Raw genomic sequence first — 26,441 nt, forward strand, 5'->3', positions numbered from 1 at the left:
AGAGTGTCTACTTACACCAAGGTCTAAAAGTCTGTTCATATAGCCACATTTAAATTCACTAGATCCAGATTTTTATTTGGATTTGCACCAAATTAGAAACTCAATATCAGTCACCCTAAATAAACTATTTTTATTTTAATCAAGATCCACGATTCTCTGAGAAACAATCCCATCTTGCAATGCTGAAGAACGTGAAAGGAATTCCTGGATCCACCCCCTGATCCAGATCAACACCAAAATTCTATGTTTTTTCCGAGATCTGCCTGCTGCCAAGTTTCGTGGTAATCCCTCCGGCCGTTTATTGTGGGATCTCGCTAACTGACAGAAAAAACATAACCTCCTCCGTGGAGGAAACAATAACGGCACGCAGTAATCTGCATACCTCCACCAAGGCCCAACGGTCCCATCATTTAATCAAGTGGCACCTAATTCTTCACACTCTCATATTAGTCCCACTAAATATGCCTGATTACACTTATTCCCTGGGAAACTGTTGAAAATGTAAAAGTCCAATCTTGCATTGTTAAAGAAAGTAAAACAAATATATATCCAGATTTGCCCCTTTATCCACATCTGTGTCAAAACGTATTGGGTTATCTCTTGTCACATGTTCCATCCTTACACAATGTATCCGGGAAAACTCTAAAACAAACAAAAAACAAACTGACAGACATTTCTTCAATACTTTGTATAAACCATTAAATAGTAAACTGCTCAGAATGAGCAGGACCTTTTCCAAACATACACATTTTAATGAATTAAACTGTACAAAGTTTGGAAATATTAAACCTTAAATCAAAATTCATCTTAACATTTGAATAGTTTGATTCCTCATATTAAAATACACCACTTTCTTTAGGGTTTGCTCGTATATTCACTGGATTCTTGCTCAGTGAGACTATTACCATATTAAATCTTAAGTGGACAGAATGGTTCTAAAGTAAATTTAAGGAAAAATCCCTCCCAAAGTCAAACTGTATTCATGTGCTTGGATAACTTCGCCATATTCAAACAAAATAAACAAATCAATTTATAAGTTTGTTGATATTTCAGATAGACTGATCGATCAAAGCTTTACACATGGTCAGATACCATGAGGCACGTGTGAGAACATGGTTTTTGAGGCAACCTGCTCCCTGGAAACCCCCAACCTACTTTACGCCACACATTTTCTTTGATATATTTCAAGAACAGGTTTTATTGATGAAGCACCCAAACATCTATCCTGTAGCTTCAGTGGTTCAGATTCTCTTATTTACATAACTCTTTCACAAAGTCATACAAATACTCAATAGGTTTCATGTCAAAGGATATATATAATACATTAAACAGAACACAGGGTTTAAATTTTTCATAAAGCAATTGTCACAACAAATCTACAAATGAAATGGATGATAGAAAAGAAAAAGGACAAATTGTTAACTACTGCAAAACAAGTCCTACTTCAAAATCTGTACAGGCGAGTCAAGTGTCTTTGAAATAAGGAGGGAAGGCAGCTCCTCTATGTTTTTGTCCTTGAGAGTTCTGATGAAGGCAGACTTCACATATAGTTGATATTTCTTTTAAAGGCAAGGATCAGATAAACCAAGCGGCTTATACAGCGAATCGTCCTTTTTGCTGCATCAAACAATGGAAAAGTGGGAGGACACGAGGAAGACGGTTTTTCACCTCTCTTGTTTTTGAGTTGGTTGGTTCTCACTTGATGTGTAACACTTTCTCATCAGTTTTTAATCGCTTGCGTCTGGGCTGTATGAAGTCCTCATCATTGTCGTCTGTGTCATTGTCCTCCTCCTTCTCCTTCTCCTTCTCCTTCTCCATCTCTTTCTCCGCTTCCTTTTCCTTTTCCTTTTCATCTTGGGGATCTGGCTCGGGCACTTCTGGGAAGTTCTCACCTGGAAACATCTCTTGTAGCTTCTCCTCAAAGTACAGACCCACCGCCTTCCCGGAGATCGCCATCTCTGATTCCACCTGACAGACAAGAAGGAGAAGGGAGAGCAATATGGAGGGAGCAGGTGTGAGAGCACGATACAGTGGGAGGAGGAAGGAAAGGGGGGGAAGCAGGGAGGACGAACAGGACAATGAGGAGATAAATTAGATGTGGTTAAGACTCCTGGCAGCAGGGTGACCCGGCTCAACCTAGTTGTACAGAGCAGAGATATCCTGCCTCCCTGTCCCACTGTGGTTCCAGGAAGCATTTGCACAGTTCACAGTTAAGTGGCCAAATTTCAGCCAGGCTGGTTTACGATACTGAGAAAAAATGTCAGGTTTCAGGGAAGAAATTCATTATTTGCAAAGCTTTAATGCTACTCAGAATATTTGAATACCACTGACATTAAAACATTCCTGTGTAGAAAAACCTAGAAGCCCAGCCAGCTCCCACTGACTTCCCTAGTTTATTGAAAGCAATTAACTAAAACATTGGATTTTAAACGTATGTTCTGTTGTCAGATTAACTCGGTGATCTCCATTCAACACCCACCACCTTCCCTATAAAGTGAAGAACCTAAATGGCACTAAATGATTGACCAGCCTGAAACAAGCCCCAAACCCAGGAGGTCACTCATTTGAAGAGAAACTTAGTCTTGAAAAACGTGTTACATCAAAACAAAGTCTTCACTGAAGCCACTGTACTAAATCAATTTATTTCAAAATCACAAAGTCTCGGTGCAATTTCCAATTTGATTCAATATTGATTTGCTTCGGGATATTTAAGTTACAATACAATTTGCTTGCATATGAAAGATATTTGTAGAAAACATGTGACTCAGTGCTCTTGTATACCTAGTGTATTATTAATAGTATCATGGATTTTATCAGGAACTGAGCACAAAGCCATAACATTAATGTACGGTTTATCTAAATTAATCAACTAGTGACAAAAAGATCAATATCTGGATATATGAATTGATAATGGATCATACAATTGAATAAAGAAGAAAAAGCTACCCTGATTTAACTTGATAGGAAAGTTGTGTACGCTTTTCTCACTAGTGTCTTCAGCAAGATAGACAACATCGTTGAGCTAATTGAAATGATCTAACTTTTCCCGCAGATGTGATCACTTCAACATGAACATTGACAAAAAAATTAGTGTACTATGTTGTATTTACTTTGTATAAAGCTTGCTGTGACATTACTATAGTAAAGATAGTAAAGAAATGAGAACTCAACAGACTGCATCTGTAAGAATGGCTGAACTTTGGGCCATAGTGCTTCCGTCTTGTCGCAGTTTTAGTCTTTGATACAGAATTGATAAATCCCTAATAGCTCATGTGATCCCTCCCTCACAATGAATCTGATACATTTTCTTCTATAGTAAATTTAACCAAATTATTTTCATTTAAAACTAAACAAAAATAATCAAATCCATATTTTCAGCCAATTTTGTAAATATATTTTTTCAGTTTCAAATAGTTTGAGTGCCCAAATCTGATGCTCTTGGATACTCTATTCTCTCTAGGATGAAGGTTAAAATGCTTCTTGGAGCCTCAGTGGGGGAGACAATGCATCTGTACTCTATTTGAAACGGCTTACCTGTGTATTAATCTGTTTCTCCTCATCATAAACCTGGATTATTCGAGACATCTAAAAAGGGGCAATAACATTACAACAAAGACAGTGAAGCAGCAGGGGGAAGAAAAGAGTTCACAGCACAGGCAGGTTATTTGTTAAGACCAGAAATCTGCTACAGCCTACTGCGCTCGAGCCTACGATGTGTGAATCACCAGGTCGTTACTGCACAAATTAACAGCGAGTAAAGGTCCATACAGTTCCGCAGGCTGTGGGACACTACAGGCTCTAATGTAATAATATCAGGTCATCAAGAGTTTATAGACTATCATTATTCTGCAGTACATTTACTGCGGCACCATCTCTATGATGGTTCATTTAGTGCACTTTCTGAAAAGGACACATTCCCTGTTTTATCGAAAGTCACTCTTTCAAGCTTATTTATTATTTGATATTATGGATTAAGAATGTAATCTTTGCCAGTAATATAATAACCGGAATTTAGCATGGATTATTTAATTATATCGAAGTTTATTTAATTTGCCTCTGCTTTTTGTGCTCTTCTTCAACACACTACATCCTTACTTCTTCACCCTTAGAAAAAAATCCTTATATGTATATACATACAATTTAGTGCCATCCAGTGGTAAGAATTCAGATTGCAACCAACTGAATACCCCTTCCCCCACCCTCTCTTTCCATGTGTGTATGTAAAAAGGTGAAAGGGCCTCTCTAGAGACAGTATTTGTTTTTTCCTATCGGGCCTACTGTAGAAACATGGCAGTGTAACACGGCTGACTCAGATGAAGGAGGAATCACTCTCGATATAGATATGAAGGATTCATTATTATGTTACACTACTCTACCGTTTGTTGGTAGCTTTCTCTAATGCTCATATTTAGAAAATAAGGATCTTCACATATTCAATGTGTATAAAAGTTCTCATTTGAAATATGTGTGTATATATATATGACAATGCCACTTTTTGTTATAGATTCAATAATTATTTAATCTATAACAAAAAGCATTATGTGACAAGAATAAATTCAAAGAGCTTAAATCGATATTAAAAATCTGGACATGTGCTGTCATGGACTGTGCTCTAAATTACTACCTAGAAACTACTACTACTACTCAGCCAGTCATGAATAACTACTTACTTTGAAGTTCATGTAATCTAATCACATTACAATGACAATGTGCAGCTGAAGAGTCTTTCACTATACTGTTGACATATGAAATTTAAATTGATATACCTAACATTACTAACATGCTAATAATTCGGTTTGCATAACAACAACAACATATGTAAAGTGAGGGGGATCCTTGGAGGCTCTGTTCCTTTACGATCACTATCAGCCGAAAGAAGACACTGGGTCTTTAGGACTGTATATCTCCTTGATAAAAATAGCAGCTCATTTGGTTTTCAAGTATGATACATGTGCATACTAAGTGAACATGTGGGTGGGTACATGGTTTCATAAGCACTTTAACGGATACCCACACAGCAACACCCCAATGTGAAGAGTCAACAAAAATAACCCAACTTCAAAATAAGTGACAACAGCCAGCCATTAAAAGCAAACTTGTGATATATCACAGTGATGCTGAGTGTTAACAGGGTTTATACAGTGTTCCTGAAGCCAGTGTAAGAAAACATCCTCCAACAGCCAGTGTTAATTAAAGTTAACGCACAATGCAGGCTGAATGCACAACTTCCCAGTTCCCTTTTCCAATCTTCACATTAAGGTTAGACTTAAGTATTTGACAACTTGACAGTAATGTGTTTTTGTCAATAAATTATCAAGTCTTTTGGTTCCTGGATATGATAATGGTCAAATTACTCAGTCTATAAGTTTGAATAAGCGTGTTGCTGTTTAAAATTCAACCCATACCAGTCTAACCATTGACAACATGCATAGACACAAGCAGATGTCATTCCCTGAAGCAGGCTAAATACTCATGCTGCTCACCTCATTGTACTTTGCACAGTTGTTGAAGATAAGGCGCATATCGGCCACAAACTCCAGAATGGAATTGTAGTACTCGGAGCTTCGTAACTGCAGCTTCTTCTTCACCTTCTTCAGGTCCATGGGATGCTTGATAATCTTGTAGTAATTGGGCACCTACGTGAATCAAAAGTGGGTTAGACAACAACTTGAACCATTTCAGAGGATTTTAAATGCTGTGAAAATGAGAGGTGGAGGGAAGTGGAGCTTGTAGTTTGGAAAAAACAACAGAGAAAGCATGAATCAGCTCTAAAGGAAAACCTGGAAAATAGAACATCTTTTGGTCCCTATCAGGACACAACATGTGGTGGTATGCATTATTCACTGGTTGTAAAAAGGATTAATAGCTATTAAATCTGGCTGAGGCTCTAGTGTTGACAGGTGTCTCAGAGAGCTGGTAACTGGTTAAACCAGTTACAGTCCCTTAAAAAAAACAGCATTTCAACCTACAATACACGCAGATTAAGTCCATACGTCAGAACATATTTGATGAAGGGTAGAGCATCATGATGTTCAACTGAGCTGTAGGTTGGCATACATCTTCCTTCTGAGATACAGAGAGGCCTGACCAGAGAAGTAAGCGACGTGTTTTAATATGAAATGCATTTAAAACTCTGGCTTTTTTCATATCCATAATGTATAGCTACTGGTTATTGTGCAAGTATTGTGCCCTTATTTGGTAGCTTGATATTTGTGGCATAAAGATGGGAGAGTAAAAAAAATTGCCCCCCAGGTGAAACTGAAGTTGAAATGGTGCAGCCACATGGCGTGTGCCCCCACAGCACAACGTCCTAAGGATATCACCATAAACAGAACGTGCATTGAGTCTCTCCTTTGTACCCTACTGAAAACTCATCAACGTGATTTTGGTTGAAAGCTCAATAATTTGTCAATGTTCAAGCTTATATGAAGTCATTGTTAATGGTATTGCGTTTCAATAAAGGCATGTATCAGGGAAGTTATGTGCTAATAAAATAAACAAGCCTACAGAGAGCTAACTAATATATAATTAATCGCATACAAAATTACTCGTTATGCAATAAACTAAATGAAACAATATCAGCGCATAGGAGGCAATTTAGGAACTTTCAGTTTTGGGTATTTCACATTTTTTTCTGGTTTCCAAAATGTATTAACTATAATAAAACTAAATTCCCAAAAAGTTGCCATTGTGGTCTAAAATAAGCTGAATTTCTTACCTGCAGCAATAAGATTACGTTTTCTTCAGTGTTTGTTTGTTTTTTACTTAGCAGCATTACACAAAACTCTTGGACAAATCTAGTTTTTCAGTTTGAGATGCCAAATGGCAACCACCAAACATGTCTTTTGGGCAGAACGACAACATGAGAGTGAACTACAAAAGCCCAAAGAGGAAAGACGAAACTCTGAAAACAGGAAAGGAAATCTTTTCATACAATCGGGAATGAGAAAGTGGAATGATGGTCAGTCAACTGATAGTGAAACAGGCTGAAGAATGCACCGGAGTGTGTGAGTGTGTGGTGATGAGTCACTTACAGAGCTAGGCACAGGTTCCCGAAAGCCAACGCTGAGCTCATGACAGAAGATGTACAGCAGGAGGCGCTCACATCTCTGCACAGAGAGGAAGAGAGAGAATTAGCTGCTGTGTACATATCACAATGAGGTTATCTGCGGAAAGTGTGGATGTACTGACCCTCTGGTCCTGGGGATTCAGGTTCCTCTCGCCTTGAATTTTCTTGCTGTCATCACAGTAGTCAATCTCAGGGCTCGATAGGCTCCGGCAAAAAGTGCAGAGGAAGTCGCCCCTGAGACACAAAAATCACACCGAGGACATTGTGTCACAATCACATTTTCTCAAACCATTAATATACAGTGTCAATCATCGACAGCCAAGGCTAAATGTTTCGAGGACTCCAACATTTATTTAAAAAAAAAAAATGCAATTTATTTGATGTCACAAGTTTGACATCATCAGTGACTTCAATGAAATCACAGTGACATCAGAGGGTATATAGAATCAATAGGCCCATCAGGAAATGTTTTGTTACAATGCCATACACCTTTTAGAATAATGTTGACCAGAGACTGAAGAAGAACTACAGTGCGAGTTGTTCTCCAAAGGAGGCATCAACTTGTCTATATTTTAAAACATGTTCTGGTTTTACTCTTGTTTCTGTCTTTGTTTCTTTTTTTTAATTTTGTGCTGATGCTTGTTTGAATTTGTGTCTTGCAGTGAGTGTCCCTACATGATACGGTTCCCAAGTCAGGTCATCTGAAAGTTTGTGAGTTTTACGAGAGTTCCACAGCCAGGTTTTACTAGCATCAGAAAAAAAAGAAGCTGCTCGGAGCACTTACTTCGGGAAGATTTTTATGGTGGGTACATGGCATTTCATGTGAAACACTTTGGGACAGTGGTCGCAGCACAGCAGGTCACCACCGTTGATACAAACAGCACACCAGTCTTCATTGGGATCATCCTCTTTCCCAGCAGGATTGCCTGTTCCAGCAGACACTGTGCTTGCATTGCTATCAGTTATCTTGTCTCCATTTCCATTAGTGAGCGGCTGGCCTGTCGTGCTGCTTTTGTTCTCAGGGAATGAGGTAGTGGAGGTCATAGTGGAAGTGGAAGATGATGATGTGGCTGCATAGGAGCCATTCGTTTCAGAACAAGGTGTCTCAGACTGGGGTTCTGTTTTAATGAGGTCCCCCAGCGACTTGAAGGCATCTTGGACTGCGAGTCCTAATGCAGGGAGGGGGCTGTCCTCAGGACTGCTCATCTGGGGAAAACACACACAAATATTAACAACTTTTAATTTGGTGTGATAATCTTTCCTTTGTATTCTTATTTTCACACATTTTACTTAGTAAAAAGTCGAAGTGAATGCAAAGATAAATCACAATAAATGTATTCACGTCAATTTCACTGTTCCATCATCCATATACTCTTGTTAAAGGGGCAATATTGTAACAACGTGTATATACAAACATGACTGTCTTATAGCCATCTCAATCAGATTAGTCAATATGTAAAATAGTCTGTGTCCTTAAAATAATCTGCAAATATGTATTAAAAATCAGAGCTAGAAAGTCTTCACTTAAATATCAGACAAGCTTCACTATTGTATTAAATTTGACCTGCTTTGGCAGAGATCTGTATATTCTTTGAGGTAATGCCTTATTTTGAAAAACAGATAAAGCATTGTGTATGTCATGAAAGTCAAATGTAAGGCAGATGATGACATCTTTCTAGTTTTAAACTGCTGGATGAAGAATAGTGTTCATACCATGCAGGCACTCCTCCCGCCCTCTTTGCTGCGCTCTGTTTTCAGAGAAGAAGCTGGACAACTGTAGCTTTCTTCGGTACCCGGCTCCTGCTTCACCCTCACCTGGTCGGCGGCAGCTCCAGTGCCTGGCCCTGCCCTCCCTGCAGAGCTACAGCTTAAATAGACGCAAAAACAAATAATGGAGAAAATCATCAATCATTAAATTAATATTAAACCAATGATTATCATGATTTAGTTCAGTAAGACGGCAGTGACTCCAGGCCCTATGTCAAGCACAGGGCAAACATCTCTAATCTAAGCTTAATGATTATAACTAATGCGTTAGTGGACTCTGCTGTGTTAATATTTTCTAAAAGCTTTAACAGGGAGTTTTGCTTCCATCTTAAATTCTTACCTGCCTCTGCTCCCTGTGCTGGATGTACTTGAAGGTCGTGCTGGTGTGTGGGCATTTGACAGACCTGCAAACCGAGATGAGACAGGACACAGATGACACAGCAGCAGTTATCAGTACCCAATTGATCCCCATCACGACAGAGGATAGTCTGAAATAACCCTGTCATAACATCACTGATGATGTCACCCCGTCATCGAAGGGTTTCATAATAAACGGGGGTTAGGGTCAGGTTCTTGAAAACCGCTCATCCAAAGCACTTCAACACTACACTTCCTGGCTTCCACAAAATACACCTAACAAGTTTGAAATGAATCATAGGAGCAGTTATCTGATAGAAAGAAAGACAAAGAGACATTAAGAAAGAAACCTAGAAATGTCCTAATTTATTAGTCGAGTGACAATATTTTACAGTCAGAGCCATCAGCTATGCAGAGCTCTGAGAGTGTCTGAGTGAGACTGAGTATGCTTTGTGACATGGCGACATAAAGCCTGTGATGTTATCAGGAATCTGATTAGGACACCTTTAGCAAGCAGAAAATAATAGAACATTTTAAGATGAGAATATGAGTGTACCTGAAGATCCAGGAGAGTGTGTAGACAGTCCAGGTGAGGCATTCATGTCTACTGAGCCCAGCTGGTGCTGTGTGCTGGCTGTGATGTAGCGAGACAGGAGGTTTCCAAGGTTGCTAGAACCGGCATCCTCTAGCTAATAGAGCCAGAGAAGAAAAGTGACGGGGAAAATATCAGCTGTGACTCAAGGTGATCAAAGGGAGTTACAGATTCAAGGAAAACTGGATTCTCAGCCAAGGAAAGACGAAGACTGGCAGTTGTGGTTGTGTGACTCCAGACTTGTAGAGACTTGTAGATCTTTCCTCATAACTATGACACATTTAAGACATTTCTATAAAATCACAATTTATTTCTCATTCACTTTCATTCATCTGCATTACATATATGCATTTCTAAATTTCAGTAAATATTTTTCTTCTCATAATGTTCAGTTATTCACTATAACACCAGCCTTTATTTTTGGAAGATATTTTCTCATGATGCAGTAAGAATAGCACAGGTGTAAATATCAAACAAATACAGACTGAATTACGATCTAGGGTCCTGGTATTTCACTTGCTGGTTCACTGTCACAGTTATGTATTCTACTTGAACTGAACAGAGCTATGGTTAATATTATCAGTAACACCAGTTTAGGTCATATTGTCTGATGTGAAAAAGGAATGACGATGTAATATTTTGAAGAAATACAGTTAAAGTTATTTTGTATATATTGATCCTTTTAAATGTCTGGCTTTCACTGACATTTAAAAATTGATTTGGCCGATAAAATACTAAAGCTGGCAGATGAAGAATTGTGGTTGAAACCAACATGGAAAGAATGTGCGCACCTGAATGGGTGGGATCTCAGGTAGGCAGGGCAGGTTCTCAGGATTTGTAACGGAGGGGATGAGCTCGATGGGACCTATGACGGGACTGGCAGGCCCTCGGTGAGCATGGGCACCAGCCATACTGGCACTGGTCAGACTTGTGGGGTTGGCATTATGGAGGGAAGCCACCGGGAAAGGTCCTGCGTGCCCTGGGTTGGAATGCTGCACAGAAAAAGAGAGTGAGGGATGGAGGAAGAAACGGGGGTGGGAAGGATAAAGACAGAAGAGAAGAAAGAAAGAGGAAGGGTATAAAAGAAGGGAGGACAGGAAACAATGAGGTTATTCACTCACTCAATTGGAAAACTAAAAACACTTTGTTGTGAAAACAACATTTTTGCATGATCATGCATTTGGGTGACAACACATGCTGCACAAGACACAAATATGACAAGGTAGGAAAGAAGTTGCCAAACCCCTGATTGTAGTAAGAAACGAAACCTTGGGTGGCTCATCTCAGACTCTATAGACATCTGGACACAAAGAAAAAGGGGCTGGATATCTGGAGTGTCTCTATCCTAGTCTTGTATGCAGGCAATGAATGTACATGTTAATACTGTACACAATAATTGACTTGAGAAAAAATAACCAGATGTACTGTATGTCTAGCTACGTTGGTGGGGCAGTGTTAATATAAATCAAGGAAACCTTAAACAAATCAGCGTCTGTTCTGAGAAAAGTAAAAACAGGTCTGTTAAGATAAAACATCGTTGTATTAGTTTGCTCACCTGCATTTTGTTTATGGAAGTTCAGATAAGCTAAACTGCCATTTGTAAATTTGAAATGACTAAAAAACTTGAATATTGAAACATATCAATTGACTCAGGGTCCAAAAAATATTACAATCCTGCCATAAATATAATGAATATTAATCAAATTAAGGATGCAATTACTCTTTAAACTGACGTACATTATTCTATCTACACCTGAAAATTAACAAACTGGACCAAAGCCTTTACATTTAAATCAAGTTAAAGTTGAAGCTCAGAGAATAAAGACCGCCTTGATTACAATTGACCCAGAAGGAGTGATCACATCAAGGGCAAGTAATTCTTACAGTATTTTTGTCATCCAGCAGAAATGAAGATGAAAACACAACAATGCAAAGGTTTTCTTTTTTGTAGACAAGCTAATTCTGGAAAGGTAAGCACATATTGGTTGTTGTTTTTTTTGTATTAAGTGAATCAAAGTCTAACTTTCACTCTATTGTCTCTACCAGCCTCAGAGATATGTTTTGAGCAGTTAAAAGCCTCCACTATCTTTAAATGAAAATGAGTTGAAACTTGCTATAAAACCCTACCGGTCGCAACCCTTTCACATTGTTGCACTGTTTTCACATTGTCATTATTGTCATAAAAAAAGTGATAAACTATGCGTAATTTCCAGTGGTGGAAAGGGACAATAACTGGCAGAAATTGACCTATCAAGAAAGCTTTCAGGCCTCTGATCAAAGTCGACACAAGGTCAGTTCCACTCTCAATTTTCAAGTTATTTTTGTATTGGTGTATGATGCACATACAAATAACTTTCATTATATTTCAATGTTTTGATTGTAATACTGGCACCTCTGACCTAAGTACTATGAAAAGTCAGAGTCACCACCAAACTGTTTAAGAACATACATCTTCTCATTTCACAGTCAGTCGTTTATATTACTCTATTCTCACTTAAATGTAAAAAATAAAGTCTTAAATTTAAATTTTACTGGTTAGTGCTCCCTGGTCAATCAAGTATTGGCCTCAACATTATATTTGGCATTCCTATATTCCTGTCTGTAACACTTCATCTGCTATCACACTTGAAATTACATTTTGAGTTTAACAACCTTTTAACAAATCAACCCAGTTTCAGTTAATCCAACAGTTGCAGCATTGAATGTGTTACAAACACACAAAGGCATCCTTATAAACCAGTCACAATATGCTACAAAAGACCAAAGTGACAAAATGTCCACATTGTGAGATCAGGGTGATTGTACTGACCTGTCGCTGTAGCTGAGGCTGCATCATGGGGGGGTACTGCTGTCCATTGAGTCTTGGCTGGGCTGTGGGCATTCTGCCCTGTGGTGGACCAGGTAGGCGCATGTGGTGGGAGGAAGGGTACATTGGGGAGCCTGGTCCACCGTTCATACCCCCAGGCCCTCTTGGTAGCTGCTGCATACTAATGAGCCTTGGAGGCTGTTCAAAAATCATACATACATACAAACAGTTGGTAAATATCAAAAGGTGTGATACAAACATGGGAACAAAATATCTAACTGTAGTTCAAAGATTTGTTGTTTGACAACCTATGCACTAAATATCTGCTAATATGAGAGGAACAGGAATTCAAGGAGACCATGATATTAAAACCGTGACATATACATGATCGTCCATGATATTATGTATATAAACATATGTTCCAAGTGTATGTTCATCATGACTTAAGTCTATCACCAAATCATCTCACTGCTCCTTTATTCATAATTCTATGGTAAGGTAACTTCCATGTCAAACCATCACACTTATGCACCATAGGACTCACTAATCACAAGGAATAATTCTTAACTAGCTCCAGAGCATTTACACAGACCAAGCAAAAACCCCATTCCAAACAAGCAGGTTTACAATGGGTACTGCACTATTTTTAATAATACTACTAATAATATTAATCACAGCGATAATAATCATATTAATAGTCAGTAGGATTAAGACTAATATCAAGGTAAGCTTCAATAAGCCTTGGTCACAGCAGACATTTTGAAATGTCATGACAGTAGGAAAAGCACGAACGAAATAATGAAATGAATTACTGGGCCCCATTATTATTATTATCAGTAAGCCCTGTGCTTTCCCCACTATGACATGTATATATTGCCTATCACTTGTGCTATTGATTGGAGGACAGATCATCACTTTCTTTCTTGGTTCGTACCTGCTGCTGAGCCATGGGTGGACCGGCCTGTCTGGCGTGCTGCTGGGACAGTTGGGAGGCGATGCGCATCTGTTGTTGGATCTGCTGTTGGTGGTGCTGCTGCTGCTGTTGCTGTTGTTGCTGTTGCTGTTGCTGTTGCTGCTGTTGCTGCTGTTGCTGTTGTTGTTGGTGGTGCTGGTGGTGCTGTTTCTGCTGTGCATAGGCTGCCTGCTGCATATGCTGCAACCGGAGCTGGGCCAGGTTGATCTGTCCTGGGTGTTTGGTGGGATGACTCTGGCCTGGTGAAATAGGCGGTGCTCCTACCAACACATTGGGCGGTTGCGCTGCTGGAGGTGGTTTCTCAATGACCAAATTACCTAAAGTTAAAAAGAAGACCAGGTATGAAATATTCCTTTTGCTTTCGGTCTGTCCCACAGCTTCTAGTTTTATCACTAGTTGCTATTTTTTGGAGAAAAATCGTTGCTAGAGGGGGCTGAAAAGCACCTGTGTCTGTAATCGATATTCAGTTATGGACATTTGTGTTTCTTGAGTCAGTCTCCTAATTGCCATCTCACCTAGATTCACCACATTTTTCGCCCAGAAGGTGGGGTCACAGAAGAAACGCACAACTCCATTGGCCTGTGGTGCTGGCTCCAGTCTAGCTTTGAAGAGCTGTCGAAGCTGGAAAAGTATCTACATACACAAACAAACATAGAAATGTTCTTAGGTTAGTATGCCTGGCTACATCAGGGCACAAAAAGCCGACTTGTCAACTTGCCCTTCAAAAAAACATTACAATCCAAAAATAAAGTTATCTCAGTTATCTAATTTGCTGCCTGTCTTGTGGTAAGTAGTTGAATACACGTGGCAGAAGCATCCCTTGTTTATGCCAATGTCCACATAATGTGGGGAAAAAGCTTGTTTTGCAACTGTTCCAATAAATCTCGAAAACGTTGGGCCAGCAGAATGCTCCAAACAACGCTGTGTGCTTTGCTGCTAAAAGCAAACTTACAAGGCAGAATAATACCATCCACCACATCTCTTAAAACTCCAATCACTTCTTATAAAATATTCAAATAAAATAATAAAAGACACACAATAAAATTTGTAGCCGAACTATCAGCATTCCCACAACCTCCTTAACATTGACTTCAAGGAATTTTAGGTTTTTTAGACTCAATCTGCTATAATTCAAGGATCCAAAGATGTATTGGTTGAAACAGGGATCAAGATTCATTTCTTTTCAACAATAAGAATTTGAACATCAAGAAATAATTGACAGATGCTAAAAAGGGAGAGGCTTGAATGTTACATTGATGTACTCCTACAAGTTGAGGAGAAACAGAATGAGACCTATTTTAAAACGTTTTGTAAAAAAAGATTTAATAGATTCAAACAAGTGCTGTCAATAGATTAAAATATTTAATCGCAATTAATCGCATTTATGTCATAGTTAACTCAAAATTAATCGCGATTAATCGCAAATTTGTATCCCCTCAAACTGCTGAACATCTGGAACTAATGTGAAACCTACCAGCCTCTTGCTGTAAAGCAGCGCTGTGCTGCTGCCAGTTGTGATCGCCCAGTGGCAAAAGCTGAGCACATGGTTGATCTGTTGGGCAAGCTGAGTGGTATCCTTATGCTGACCCATAAGCCTCATAGTGCGCTCTTTGGATACACTCTAGACAGAAAAGGAGAATATAGTTGGTTATGAGTCTACTACGGAAAGAACTTGAACACCAGTGTTAAACAGTTAGATAAAAATGTTGGCATAGGTTAAATACAAGATGTATTAGATTATATGGGTAATATTCAGTGATTCTGATAGGGATTTTGGGTTCCTACAGAAGTTCATATAGATTCTAGCAGACAATAATACATGAGTAGGATCACAGTGAATGGGAAACAAGAGAAGTATACAACATTATATGAACTGGTTTCAGAGATTGCAGGTACAAATTTGAAGTAGGTGAAAAGCAGGTGACATTGCGATAATTATGTCTCATGGTACTTATGTCTAGTTATAAATACATTCAAGAGAACCCAGACACAAGAACTATAAAAAACATATATATTTATATTAGTTAATTATCTTCTTACAGTGACCTTCTTGGTGAAGCTGACTGTCATGAATATTCTCTTACCTCCAGCTGCTGCAGCAAGGACTTGCCCTTCTTGTTGATCTCATTTATAAGAGTAAACACTGCAATTTTGATTTCATGCTCCACCTTCCTGTGTGTCTCATTAAGCTCTTTTAACCTGGATGAAAAAAAACAGAGTGTACTAAGATAAAGAAACTGTCTCAGTGAGTTGCATTGGAGAAAAATGTGGAGATGACAAAGTCGCACCTGCTTTGCACCTGAGAAACAGAGTAATGGACGTAGTTTTTCTTTTCCTGGAGCTTGGCTATACTGGTCTCAATGATGCCTTTCTGGTTCTGGAAAGCTTCCTCGAGGAACTGGTACCTGAGAATAGAAGAGATACTCTAATAGACTTAGACAATAATCAACTAAATGACAAACCATGATTTTACTTATGCTAAACAAAACTTAAAACAAAAACACTGTTTCTACGGGCCGTTCACAAATTGGTGACGAGACCCTTTCAATTGCACTTTTAATCAATCAGAACTTAAGAAAGATGAACAAAGGCAACTGCAGTCTCTCACTATCAATTTGTGTGAGTCTCTCTGTTGGCAACTTCTTTTGTATTTTATGGTGGGGAAAAACAAGTATTCGGTTTCAGTCCTACCAGGTAATATAAAAAATTATCGATATTCAAATGTGTATGTCTGGAAGACACCACACGAGCGGGAGCCATGTTATTTATTTTTTTCTGTTTTATTACGTCTGATAATGTAGATAGAGTGAATTTTCATTTCTGGGTGGCCTAATCTTTTAATAAACTCAAAATTCCCTATCTCTCTCTTTCACTGACACAGCAGTCAAAGCATCTATTTGTTTAAAAATAACACCAAATGGCTACACTGATCATTACATAATGATCGATACTTTTGTTAAATGAATAAAATCTTTCTAGCTGTGCACACTCTGCTCGCTCTCTTTCTTTTCGCCTCTCTCTCTTCTCTCACTAACACCCACTCAGCTGATGTCCCTGACCCACTACAGTTTAAACGTAGATTTGCTTGAAATGACGCAACAATATCAAAACTGATCAACACAAAATGATCAATACTTTTCTTAAATCCGACACTAGCACAAACAAACACAGTCATCAGACACGTGTGAACTCCAACTGGGTAAAAACAACAGAATTTGTGAATTAGGCCATGTATAGAGAGCTTGAGGAGATGGCAGGGCACGCTCTGCTTGACTCGATTTGGTTGGCAGTGCGCAGTGTGAATGATAGAGACGCAGTAAATCACTGACAGCGCTGTTAAAAACGGTTTAAACATGTATGAAAAAAACCAAAATAAACACTGTTAACAGACTTAGTGGAGCTGTGCAGGGCTCCCTGGGTGTCTGTGCTGGGCTAGGTGGCGCTGAGGCTGGGCTGTGCGCCCTCTGGCTTTGGTGGTCGAGCTATCCTGGGTCACGGGGGCCCTGGTTCCACGCCATGGTAGGACTGGGACAATATGAAATTTGACTCCTTTTCAGGCAACCCTTTTCACACAAAGCTCCAGACCTCTAAGTTTTTAGGCTTACCCAATTTGTTGATGTAACGCTTCCAGGCTAGGAAACAAGCAGGCAGCACAGTACCTCACTGCCCTTTGTCGTCTTTTGAATGAACAATCTAAGGTGGTGAACTTTGTGAAGTGAATTTGGTCTGTGGAAAGTCTCTGTTATTTTGCTGCTTGAATAAAACTTTTTCTTCGTTATAGGTTTTGAGTGATTAGTCACATAGTGGTAATGAGAAATTGAGAAAAAAATGTTGACCATCTGTTTCGGAAGTGGAGGCTGGCTTGGCCACAGTCCTTTACTGCTGTACAGTGCGAGTGTCACTTGACTGACCTGGTCCCTTATTGGTGAACAGGTTCTCTCCCTAATTCTCTCCCTCTCTGCTCTGCCTTTTCTTTTCTTCTGACCACAATCTTCTATTTTGCCGGTGACTTGTTATAATACTTTGAGAAGGGGGAGCATGGCTGCTACACCGATTTAAGATAGCAGAGATGTAATATCATCTGGCTGCTATGCAAGTCGCCTAGAGATAGGTCACGTCCTGCCTGAGGCATTGGAGCTGTGCATTATCTAAATTATATATATAAACCTGCATATACCCGCAGATTAATATATATACACATCTATATATCTATATCAATAGTCTGCTTGTCAACTTGCTGACCTTTTATAACCTTTACCAAAGAGATGACTAATGTTCCCTGTGTAAAGCTGTTTTAATGATATGTATGGCAGGTTGAAATTTGATGCATGTTTCAAAACACGACTTCTCATCATAATATATATCATCTTCATCATAATATAATAATGTAATGTAATGAACTGAGCTCAACAGGTGCCTTAGTGGTAGGCAATCAATTCAAATCCTATTGTGTGCTATGTGATACTGTCACCAGAAATGTAAAGTCTATGCTAACTGTAGATAAAGGCTTCATTACCTGTGCTCCTTGTGCTCTTGAAGCTGGCAGTCCCTACAGGTTAAAGTGTCACAGGTCTCGCAGTAGAGCTTCAATGGTTCCTGCTTGTGAATGGGACAGAAAACAGGTCTCTGTCCTGACGTACAAACAGACTCTGTGAAAACACAATAAACAAAGTTGAGGTTTAAATAGTTATGACAGTTTGAAAACAGACAGGAAAAACGATTAAAAAACCCTGGTTATATCTTCAGGATGAATGGTCTCCCTTGCTGAAGGTACCATCTATGCAACAAGACTCTGCAGCATAGTTACCATGGCAACAGCCTGTCAGCACTCCAGCACAGTACTTCAACTACATTTTGTCCTATTCAGGCTTTTGCAGTCTTTTCTACAGTAAATATTGTCCTGCCCTTCACTTTGAAGGTCACCCATCTTACCAGAGGCATCAGCATCCTCCTTTGTGCGAATCTTGTGGTCCTTGGTAATTTTGACCCTCTGGTGGGCCTCAACGCAGGTCTTACAAAGCCATTCTCCACATTCAACACAGAAGCCTATAGTTCCAGCGTTGTCCTCGCAACTTGTGCACACCTAGAGACGATAACATTATTTAACATCTGCAAAAACTCAGGAGTGGGTCACAAGTCTTCTCACAGTCATCAATCATCAAGAAATGTTGTGTTGATAATGGCACTACCTTGCAGAATATTGGGACAGAATAAAAATAAGTAATATTTTAAGAGATTTCTTTGTAACTGTTCAAAGCATGATGTTAGTTTGGCATGTTAAGTTTCACATACATCATTGCTGAAATGCTTTTATATCATGCAAGATGAATTAAGTGTTAAGTGTCATGGTCAATATAGACCCATATCCACTGGTCAAAAAAAACACTAACAGCCACTAACATCTGGCTTATGTCCTCAAATGGAATTGATACAAATGGATACAATCAGCATTCAGTCGCAGTTCAAATGACTCTGCAGTAGACAAATTTAATTCGCTTTGATCAACAGTGGTGGAAACGTGACACCTGGGTGAATGCACTAATTTGGCAAGACAAACAAATGAGAGTGCCTTGATTGTGAAATTGAACATTACACTCTGGGGGAAAAACAGAGACAAACTTCTCTACAGGCACTGGGAAAGGAGACCATCACCTACAATTTCACATACAAACCCAGCTCAACGGGTTCTACAAAAAAGCCTCCTGGACCATAAATGTCCGCTATAATGGCTTTCTGCTAATTTGCATACATTTTAAAACAGTAATGTCAAATCTCCTTTTTGTTCTTTCAACCAATCAACACTATATTCAGTATAGAGCATTGTGAGACTGAGATACAATTTTCTATTAAAAATGATCACGATTGGTCAACAATCACAGCAGTTAAAAACCATCAACTTTTGCCAAGGACAGGGGTTAGAGGGAAATTGGCCATAACTCTTTAAATATTTGTCCAATCACCGTGAAACTACTGAAATAGGTTTATCTTGTATGGTAAAATAAGGATGTTTAAGAATTTTGAGTTTTGACCATAGGGTGCACTTCCTATTGAGCAGCTTCCTCTTATTGAGCAACTTCTTCCTATTGAGCTGCTTCCTCTTATTGAGCCGCTTTTTCCCCATTGAGCTTCTTCTTCCTATAGATTTACTTCCTCTTATTGAGTTGCTATTTCCTCCTATTGAGGCTTGCGGCAACATTTTTTATTCAATTTCTGATAATGGATCCCTTCACCTAAATCTTATAAAATGAACCTTTAAGTTAAGGTTAAGGTCAAGGTTTATAAGTGCATCTAGAGAAAAAAATTAATCTGGACGGCGTAGGTATGCAACTATGCCTTTATAATCCAATTAATTTCGTGGATCCTCTGAAGTCAAGCAGACAAACAAGATCTATGACCGAACAACCACAATGCTTTCTCTATGTTTTAATCTGTTTTAGCCACAGGTTTTTAGCTGGAATTTGAATGTAGGAGCTGTGTCTATCTTTGCCATTGAAACTGTATTTCTTCACTATCCGAGATTGTTCTGATAAAAGGTTTATCAGTTCAAAAGTCTACAAACTTAAACTATTTCAACAAGAAACGGGAGAGTACAAATGTCTGAAGAAGATGACTTGAATAATATGAATAAGAGAGACAACATTTAAAGCAACAGAGAATCCTTTTTCAAACCTATTCAAGACAAATAATAGCTCTCCAGGACAGACCTATTGCTATTGGCAGGATGGTAAAATTGCAATAAAAATGATTGCTATGGAGTAGTTCCAAACATTTTCCCTGAGCATAGACCAAACAATGAGTTATGACACAAAATGGAGATCTTTCTTAGTATACTCTGTTGCAGCTATCAATAACCATTGCCCTCCCACCAAGACTGGCGGGACAACATTAATGATATGATATATTAATTATATGTTTTCCTTAAATACAACATAAGAAATAAGAGTGTGGTATGTAAATCACAGGATCTGGCATCACTCATAAAAGAAAGCCTTCCTGTAATGCTACATTATTAACCATGTCTACCTACATACTTGGCTTAAAAATATCTAAACAAATAATACAATCATGGTTGAGGCTAATAGAAAGGTAAGTGTATGATCTTAGTCATGCTATTTATATTCGTTCTGGACTAAATGGTTTTGAGGCTTATGTAGACTTTCCCTTGTATTGAAGTTAGAAAATGAAACATCATAAACCAAAAGGTCCAGCTGAAGCCTCTCCAAAATACTGCGGGGAGCTGAAACACATATGTACGTTGCCACTGGGTTCACCATTATGACTTACCTGTGCAGACTTTTCATCAGATGTGCTGGTTGCTTCTGTGGTATCTTTGACAAAATAGTTTTCAACAATGTCACTCTGTTTGTAGTCCTGGTGGCACACTGAACACCGCATGACATTTACTGAAGACAGAAGAGACATAACATGAGTCAAACATTGGGCAAAGGCAAATGGAAACCACGCCAAATAAACCAGAACTGCTCAGAAAAAGCACAATACTACAATTTGAAGGCCTCTAAACGCCTGAACGGTGTGTGCTGTTTCAAATAAGATAATTAAGAACAGACCTTGAGCAAGATTTTAAGCTCATTTCCATAATTTCCTTTAGGTCAATTCCTGTTGTTATAAAAAATGTGTGGGACACCAGCCGCCTGTTCGTGGCAGCTAATTGATTTAGCAATTGTTTCAAGAAGATTCAATCTTGTCATCCCTGGCATTTTTATTAGAATATTAAATCACACCGCCAAACAACGACGACTGTTTCAACTAATCACTTTAGTTGGGACTTTTTAATGGAATTAGTTGAATTACCGCTTTAATTCTACAAGCCGACGTATAATGAGTTCGGTGAATTAAATTTGCTAAAGTCTTAATATGAGGCACAAGATTAAACATAAATGTTTTGGTCAACATAATATGTTGCCCCTCTGAAAACTCATAAAGCCATTAATTCAAGCCAGCCAGCGGAGGTAAAAACCAGTGTAAGCCGGTTTTAGCCAGTCTACACTGACTCAAGCAGCACACAGCCGGTTTGTGTGAGCTCCAGCTGCCACACACACACACATGGATCGCACATCTGTCATTTTTAACCCCCAACCCACAAACACCTACAAAAATGCATCATACAGCTGTCACCACACACACACACACAATAATAATAACCCAAAAACAGAAATCAGAGCTGACTCTCCCAATCGTGTTAAGGTGACATTGTCACTCATTATAATATGAAAACACCAATATCCTAAATATGCCTACACATATATATGTACATTTAAAATTAAATGGCAATTTTGGGACAGCAGAATTTAATTAATATCTCTGTTCACATTTAATTCTCCTTACAGAATAAAGAGACATTTACACATATGTGCTGCAGATGAAACATTCGTAAGAGACATGTGAGAACTATTTCAGGTTATTTTAAAACTTATATTTAAGAAGAACAACGTGTTGCACTACATTCTGCCACCAGCTGCTTCAAATAAAAAGTAGTGGGGAGGAATGAATGAATTATGAATTCCGTCAGTCTGAGAAGGAACCACAAAGTTGTTTCATGTGACGGTTACGACCTCAACAAACTCAACAGGATTTTACATTTTCATCATTTAACAGCACTGAAACTGACCATCTATTCTATGTAATTATCATTGTTTCAGATAACATATTATTAAAACAGCCTTCCTTTGACCATGTAGAGCACAGGGCTTGAAACTATACCCTGGCTAAATTGTGAAAGGGGTCAAGATGACATCGTTTGTAATCCTTTATGAAAATCAATGAAACAAATGTAGTTACCATCAAACTTTTTGGAGGATTTGTTATTGATGCAGAGGTAGTAGATTTATAAACAATGTTGAATTTAAAAAACTTGAGGAGTCATGTGGAAAATATGTTGAGCATTTCATTATTACAAGAGCTGAGAGGCACCCTCTACCAGCACCTACTCATTTATTAAAGGTATATTGAAAATCCCCCTAGAACAGAATATATTCCAGTTTTAAAACTGGAGAAACAAGGGGTAGTAGAAGACATCAACACGAGAGCCCCTTCTTTGAACTTGAAATACGACACAGATTTGTAGACTGATAGACTGCAAGGACTCAGGTCAGTTTTCAAAGGAGTTCGTGGTGCAGCCCGCAGTAAAATTATTCTGCTGTTGTGGTTCACATAAACATGAAATTAGTGCAGACAACTTCCAGTGTATCATCAGTAGAGCTCTTACCAGGTATCTGACAATTAGGCTTTCCAAAACTGTACTTACATCACAGCATCTACTTTGCAGACTGTGTTCTATGTGCATCGTTTAAAAAACATTGATGTAGCCAACATATTGGTAAGGCAGCTTATGTATCTACTTTTACAGTGTTGGAAATTATACTGATTAGCAGTCACAAAAAACCTAAGAACTGTAGATCATATCTTGGATTATTAATTTCATATCCCATAGTTATCACTTTTGTTCGCTGTAATGGAATTTGAAGATCAGGATTATATACGTACAAGAAAATATCCTCTATTGACCAGAAAATCTCAAAAATATTTAGGACAGCGACATTCCAGAATTGTATTTTAATTAGAGCTATATAAAACACATGAACTTCATGCTGTTAACATGTTGAAAATCCTTATTTTTTATATTTCCATGCGTTTATATTTTATCTTTACATTTCTTTTAAAGATGTGTATGTTTATAAAATCCCTCTTGTTGTTGTTACACTGCAGATTTTCCATAGTGAGACAAACTTAAACATTATCTGCGTAAAATTTACCAATCATATAATTCCACAACTTAAGTTTGCCTCTAAGTTTGAAATCTACCCATTTATACATATGCTTACAACCCATTTTCAAATGCATGTCATACTGAATAGTAATGTCAATTTGTCCCTTTTTATGTATAGATACATCTGTATATAGTTATATTTTATTTAGTATATTGCGATTTGGTAACAACAGTGAGTTCTTAACCATTTATGTTTATATATATAAAATATCATTTATACTTATATATATTTCACTATCTCGTTATACCAATGCACAAACAGTATACATAATTGTGTGATCATCCTATGCCTATGCACTTTATTTTATTTGGTATTTAGCTTTATTGACTATCTTATTCTCTTATCTACCTCATTCTTACTATCTGCTGCTGTTAAAGGTGAATGTCCCCTGCATGGGATGCCTCAGGGTTTATCTCACCTTACCTTATCGTAAAGGATCTATACGTCTTATCTTACGACATTTGGATCAAGTTGGAATACTGAATTACTTTGTGTCTCCATCAATAATTACTTTCTACAACAGTCTAGCTTTTCCGGGTGTTCATAGTATCTTTTCGATATGCAGAGGTGTATTATCAGTTTGACTAGTTTTATGAGCCACCATTCATGTTCATGTCATATAGTTGACTATTTACTGATATGTGTTAAAGATAATTACAAGACATATAATACTATATATCTTAGTGTGAGACCCAGATATATATACCCAATTTAATATTGGCTGCCTATATTGACCATGGCAACTATGATAAATTAAAATGAGATGTCTTTTCCAAATGGTTTTGACGTATCATTGCTCCGTTTTTATATACATTTCACATTACCAATAAAGGGAGCATGGCCACTTAACACATTTGCTAGTAATAAAGCTCTACATTTGCATTTATTTAGAACATCTACACATATATATTTAAAATTTGATTTATATTTATATATTCATTCATACATTCATTCATAAGATGAGATATGAATTTGTGCTACTGCAGAACACTAATCTTGGAAATGTAATGAATTATTTAACATGAAAGTTTGAAAGACTGACTATTGAAAATAGTTTAGTTTTTTTACATTTTGCAATTACATATGTAGAAACTGAGCAGGATAACGACCAAACAACGTTTAACAAAGAGCGCCAAGACACCCAGAAGTCCTTTTCCCAATCTAACCTAAGCAGATAGAGCTTGTATAGGGTGTCAAATGTCAAAATTCATTTACAATTTGTTGTCTTTCCAGAACCAATTCACGATCTGTAATGTGGGCGGGGTTGTGTGCCCTGTGGTTGTGGGCTATCTGCATGTTACCTAAATATTTAGCTTTACATTTGACGAGACATTTCAGATAAACATTTATATTAAGATTTAACATTAACATTTATGTTTAAGATTTAGATTTAACATTTACATTAAGATTTCATACTTAGATGTTACATTTAACATTCACATATAGATATAACATTTAACTAGTATACAACATAAATTTCTGTCTTAACTGTGAGGAGAATTAGCTATATGTGAGGAAAGTGATCTAAATATTTAAAATTTATCAGAGAAATAATTGTAGATGTATATTAACATTTGGCCCCCCATCGTCTGGATGCTGCTAGTCTCTGTTTATATGCATTGGGGAAGAAGTAATAAACAGCAGCACCAATGGCGGCTTCCAGGGGGAGGTGGGAGTGTACAGACACCTTCCTCTGTGCGAGGGTTCCTTGTCGCTTAGCAAGTGTGTTTAGATTATACTCTAATATCAACACCTCCAAGTGTCACCAGTTCCCTGAAGCCATCTGTGCACCCATTAAAAATGGATCCATCAAGTCAACTCTGACCTGATCACACTTATTGATGCAGGCTAACATGGGGTGACAGGGCAGAGTTCCTGCCCACAGGTGGATCCAGCGCTTAAAAACTCACCTATGTGCGTGTCCGTTTGCCCGTGCGGACCCGGGACCTGCACGCTGATCTGTCTCTCCGGTTGCGGGATACATTTGAGGCAAAACGAGTGAAGACAAGGCAGAAGTTTGGGTTCACAGTCTCGGCACTGGAGACTTTGTTTACACACTGCGCACGTATCCAGCAGATTAATGGGAGTGGATACCGGCGTGGCCGCTGGAGCGGTAGGAGGGGGGGACATTTCAGTAGCGAGTCCGCCGGAGGAAGCATCCCCGGCGGTCGGAGCCTCAGCGGCCGATGGCTCTGCGGCGGAACCGTTTGTCGTCGTTGGACTCGCAGCGTTGCTAGCGCGACCGTTTGACTCGGCTCCAGCACTCGAGCCGCTGTTAGCGTCTCCCCCGTCGCTGGTGGGTGTCGGTGCCTCCTTAGTGTTTTCATTGGGCCCTGTTTCCTCGCTGCCCTTTACGTCCGCCTCTATGATTATAACCGCGTTCTCCTCCTTCGTCTCCGGCTGCTCGTTGTCCTGGGCTGAAGGCACCGAGTCCGAATTACTGGAGGGTTTCATATCCTCCTCGTCTTTGTTGTCCGCCATCTTCCTTCCTCTTTGAACCGCTGCACGTCCTGCGTAATTTCTCGAGCCAGGAGTACGTCGCCGTACGGCGTGACGTCAGCTACTGCGTGACTTTGTTTATTTGCTTTGCTTGGTCGTTTTTTAGTTGTTTTTGTCTATTCTCTCCTTTTATGTTTATTTTATACATTCTTTTTTACATAATATATAAGGTTGCTATTTTTAAGAACAAAAAAGGTAACTGTACTATTGTATTTAACTGTATTGTCACCATACCTGGTTATTTTCTGTGCCTAGCCCTTATCTGCAATGTTTATATCACATGATTCAGCTAAAAGCTAATGTAGTCTAAAATAAGACTGAATTATACGTTCAGTTTGTGTTCACATTACACAATTGTTGAGTTTTATCTATTTTTTCCCCAATTTACAATACCAGAGATGTTCAAATACATATTTATCTTTGTTATAGGATAATGAACCATGCATGAAGTGTAATATTTAATTTGTCATAAAGAATGAAGATGTGTCATGCAATTAAGCACTACTCCGAGTCAGTCTGTGTAGCCTGGTGGGGGTTTATTGATTGATTTTGAATCAATCAATCAATCAATCAACAAATCAATCAATTGT

At 38.5% G+C, this 26,441-nt stretch overlaps 1 protein-coding gene across 4 annotated transcripts; it reads right to left on the minus strand.

The window, feature by feature from the left end:
* Positions 1-548: 548 nt before the first annotated feature.
* Positions 549-25,840, minus strand: trim33 (tripartite motif containing 33). Of its 4 annotated transcripts, XM_062391833.1 has the most exons (21): positions 25,263-25,840; positions 20,849-20,967; positions 18,497-18,647; positions 18,081-18,213; positions 15,853-15,969; positions 15,649-15,763; positions 15,039-15,185; positions 14,080-14,197; positions 13,526-13,881; positions 12,595-12,789; positions 11,029-11,085; positions 10,577-10,777; positions 9,750-9,882; positions 9,177-9,240; positions 8,783-8,936; positions 7,854-8,275; positions 7,192-7,303; positions 7,035-7,109; positions 5,484-5,636; positions 3,535-3,585; positions 549-1,968 (listed from the first exon to the last, which is right to left on the minus strand). In XM_062391833.1, the coding sequence occupies exons 1-21, from the start codon at positions 25,831-25,833 to the stop codon at positions 1,696-1,698; spliced, it is 3,717 nt and encodes a 1,238-aa protein (XP_062247817.1). In that variant the 5' UTR covers positions 25,834-25,840; the 3' UTR covers positions 549-1,695. The 4 variants fall into 4 exon arrangements, with proteins under 4 accessions (XP_062247817.1, XP_062247819.1, XP_062247818.1 ...); XM_062391835.1 differs by lacking the exon at positions 11,029-11,085; XM_062391834.1 differs by lacking the exon at positions 3,535-3,585.
* Between the last annotated feature and the right edge of the window lie 601 nt (positions 25,841-26,441).

Source organism: Platichthys flesus, chromosome 7 (genome assembly GCF_949316205.1).
Source record: "Platichthys flesus chromosome 7, fPlaFle2.1, whole genome shotgun sequence".
In the NCBI taxonomy this organism is placed as follows: domain Eukaryota; kingdom Metazoa; phylum Chordata; class Actinopteri; order Pleuronectiformes; family Pleuronectidae; genus Platichthys; species Platichthys flesus.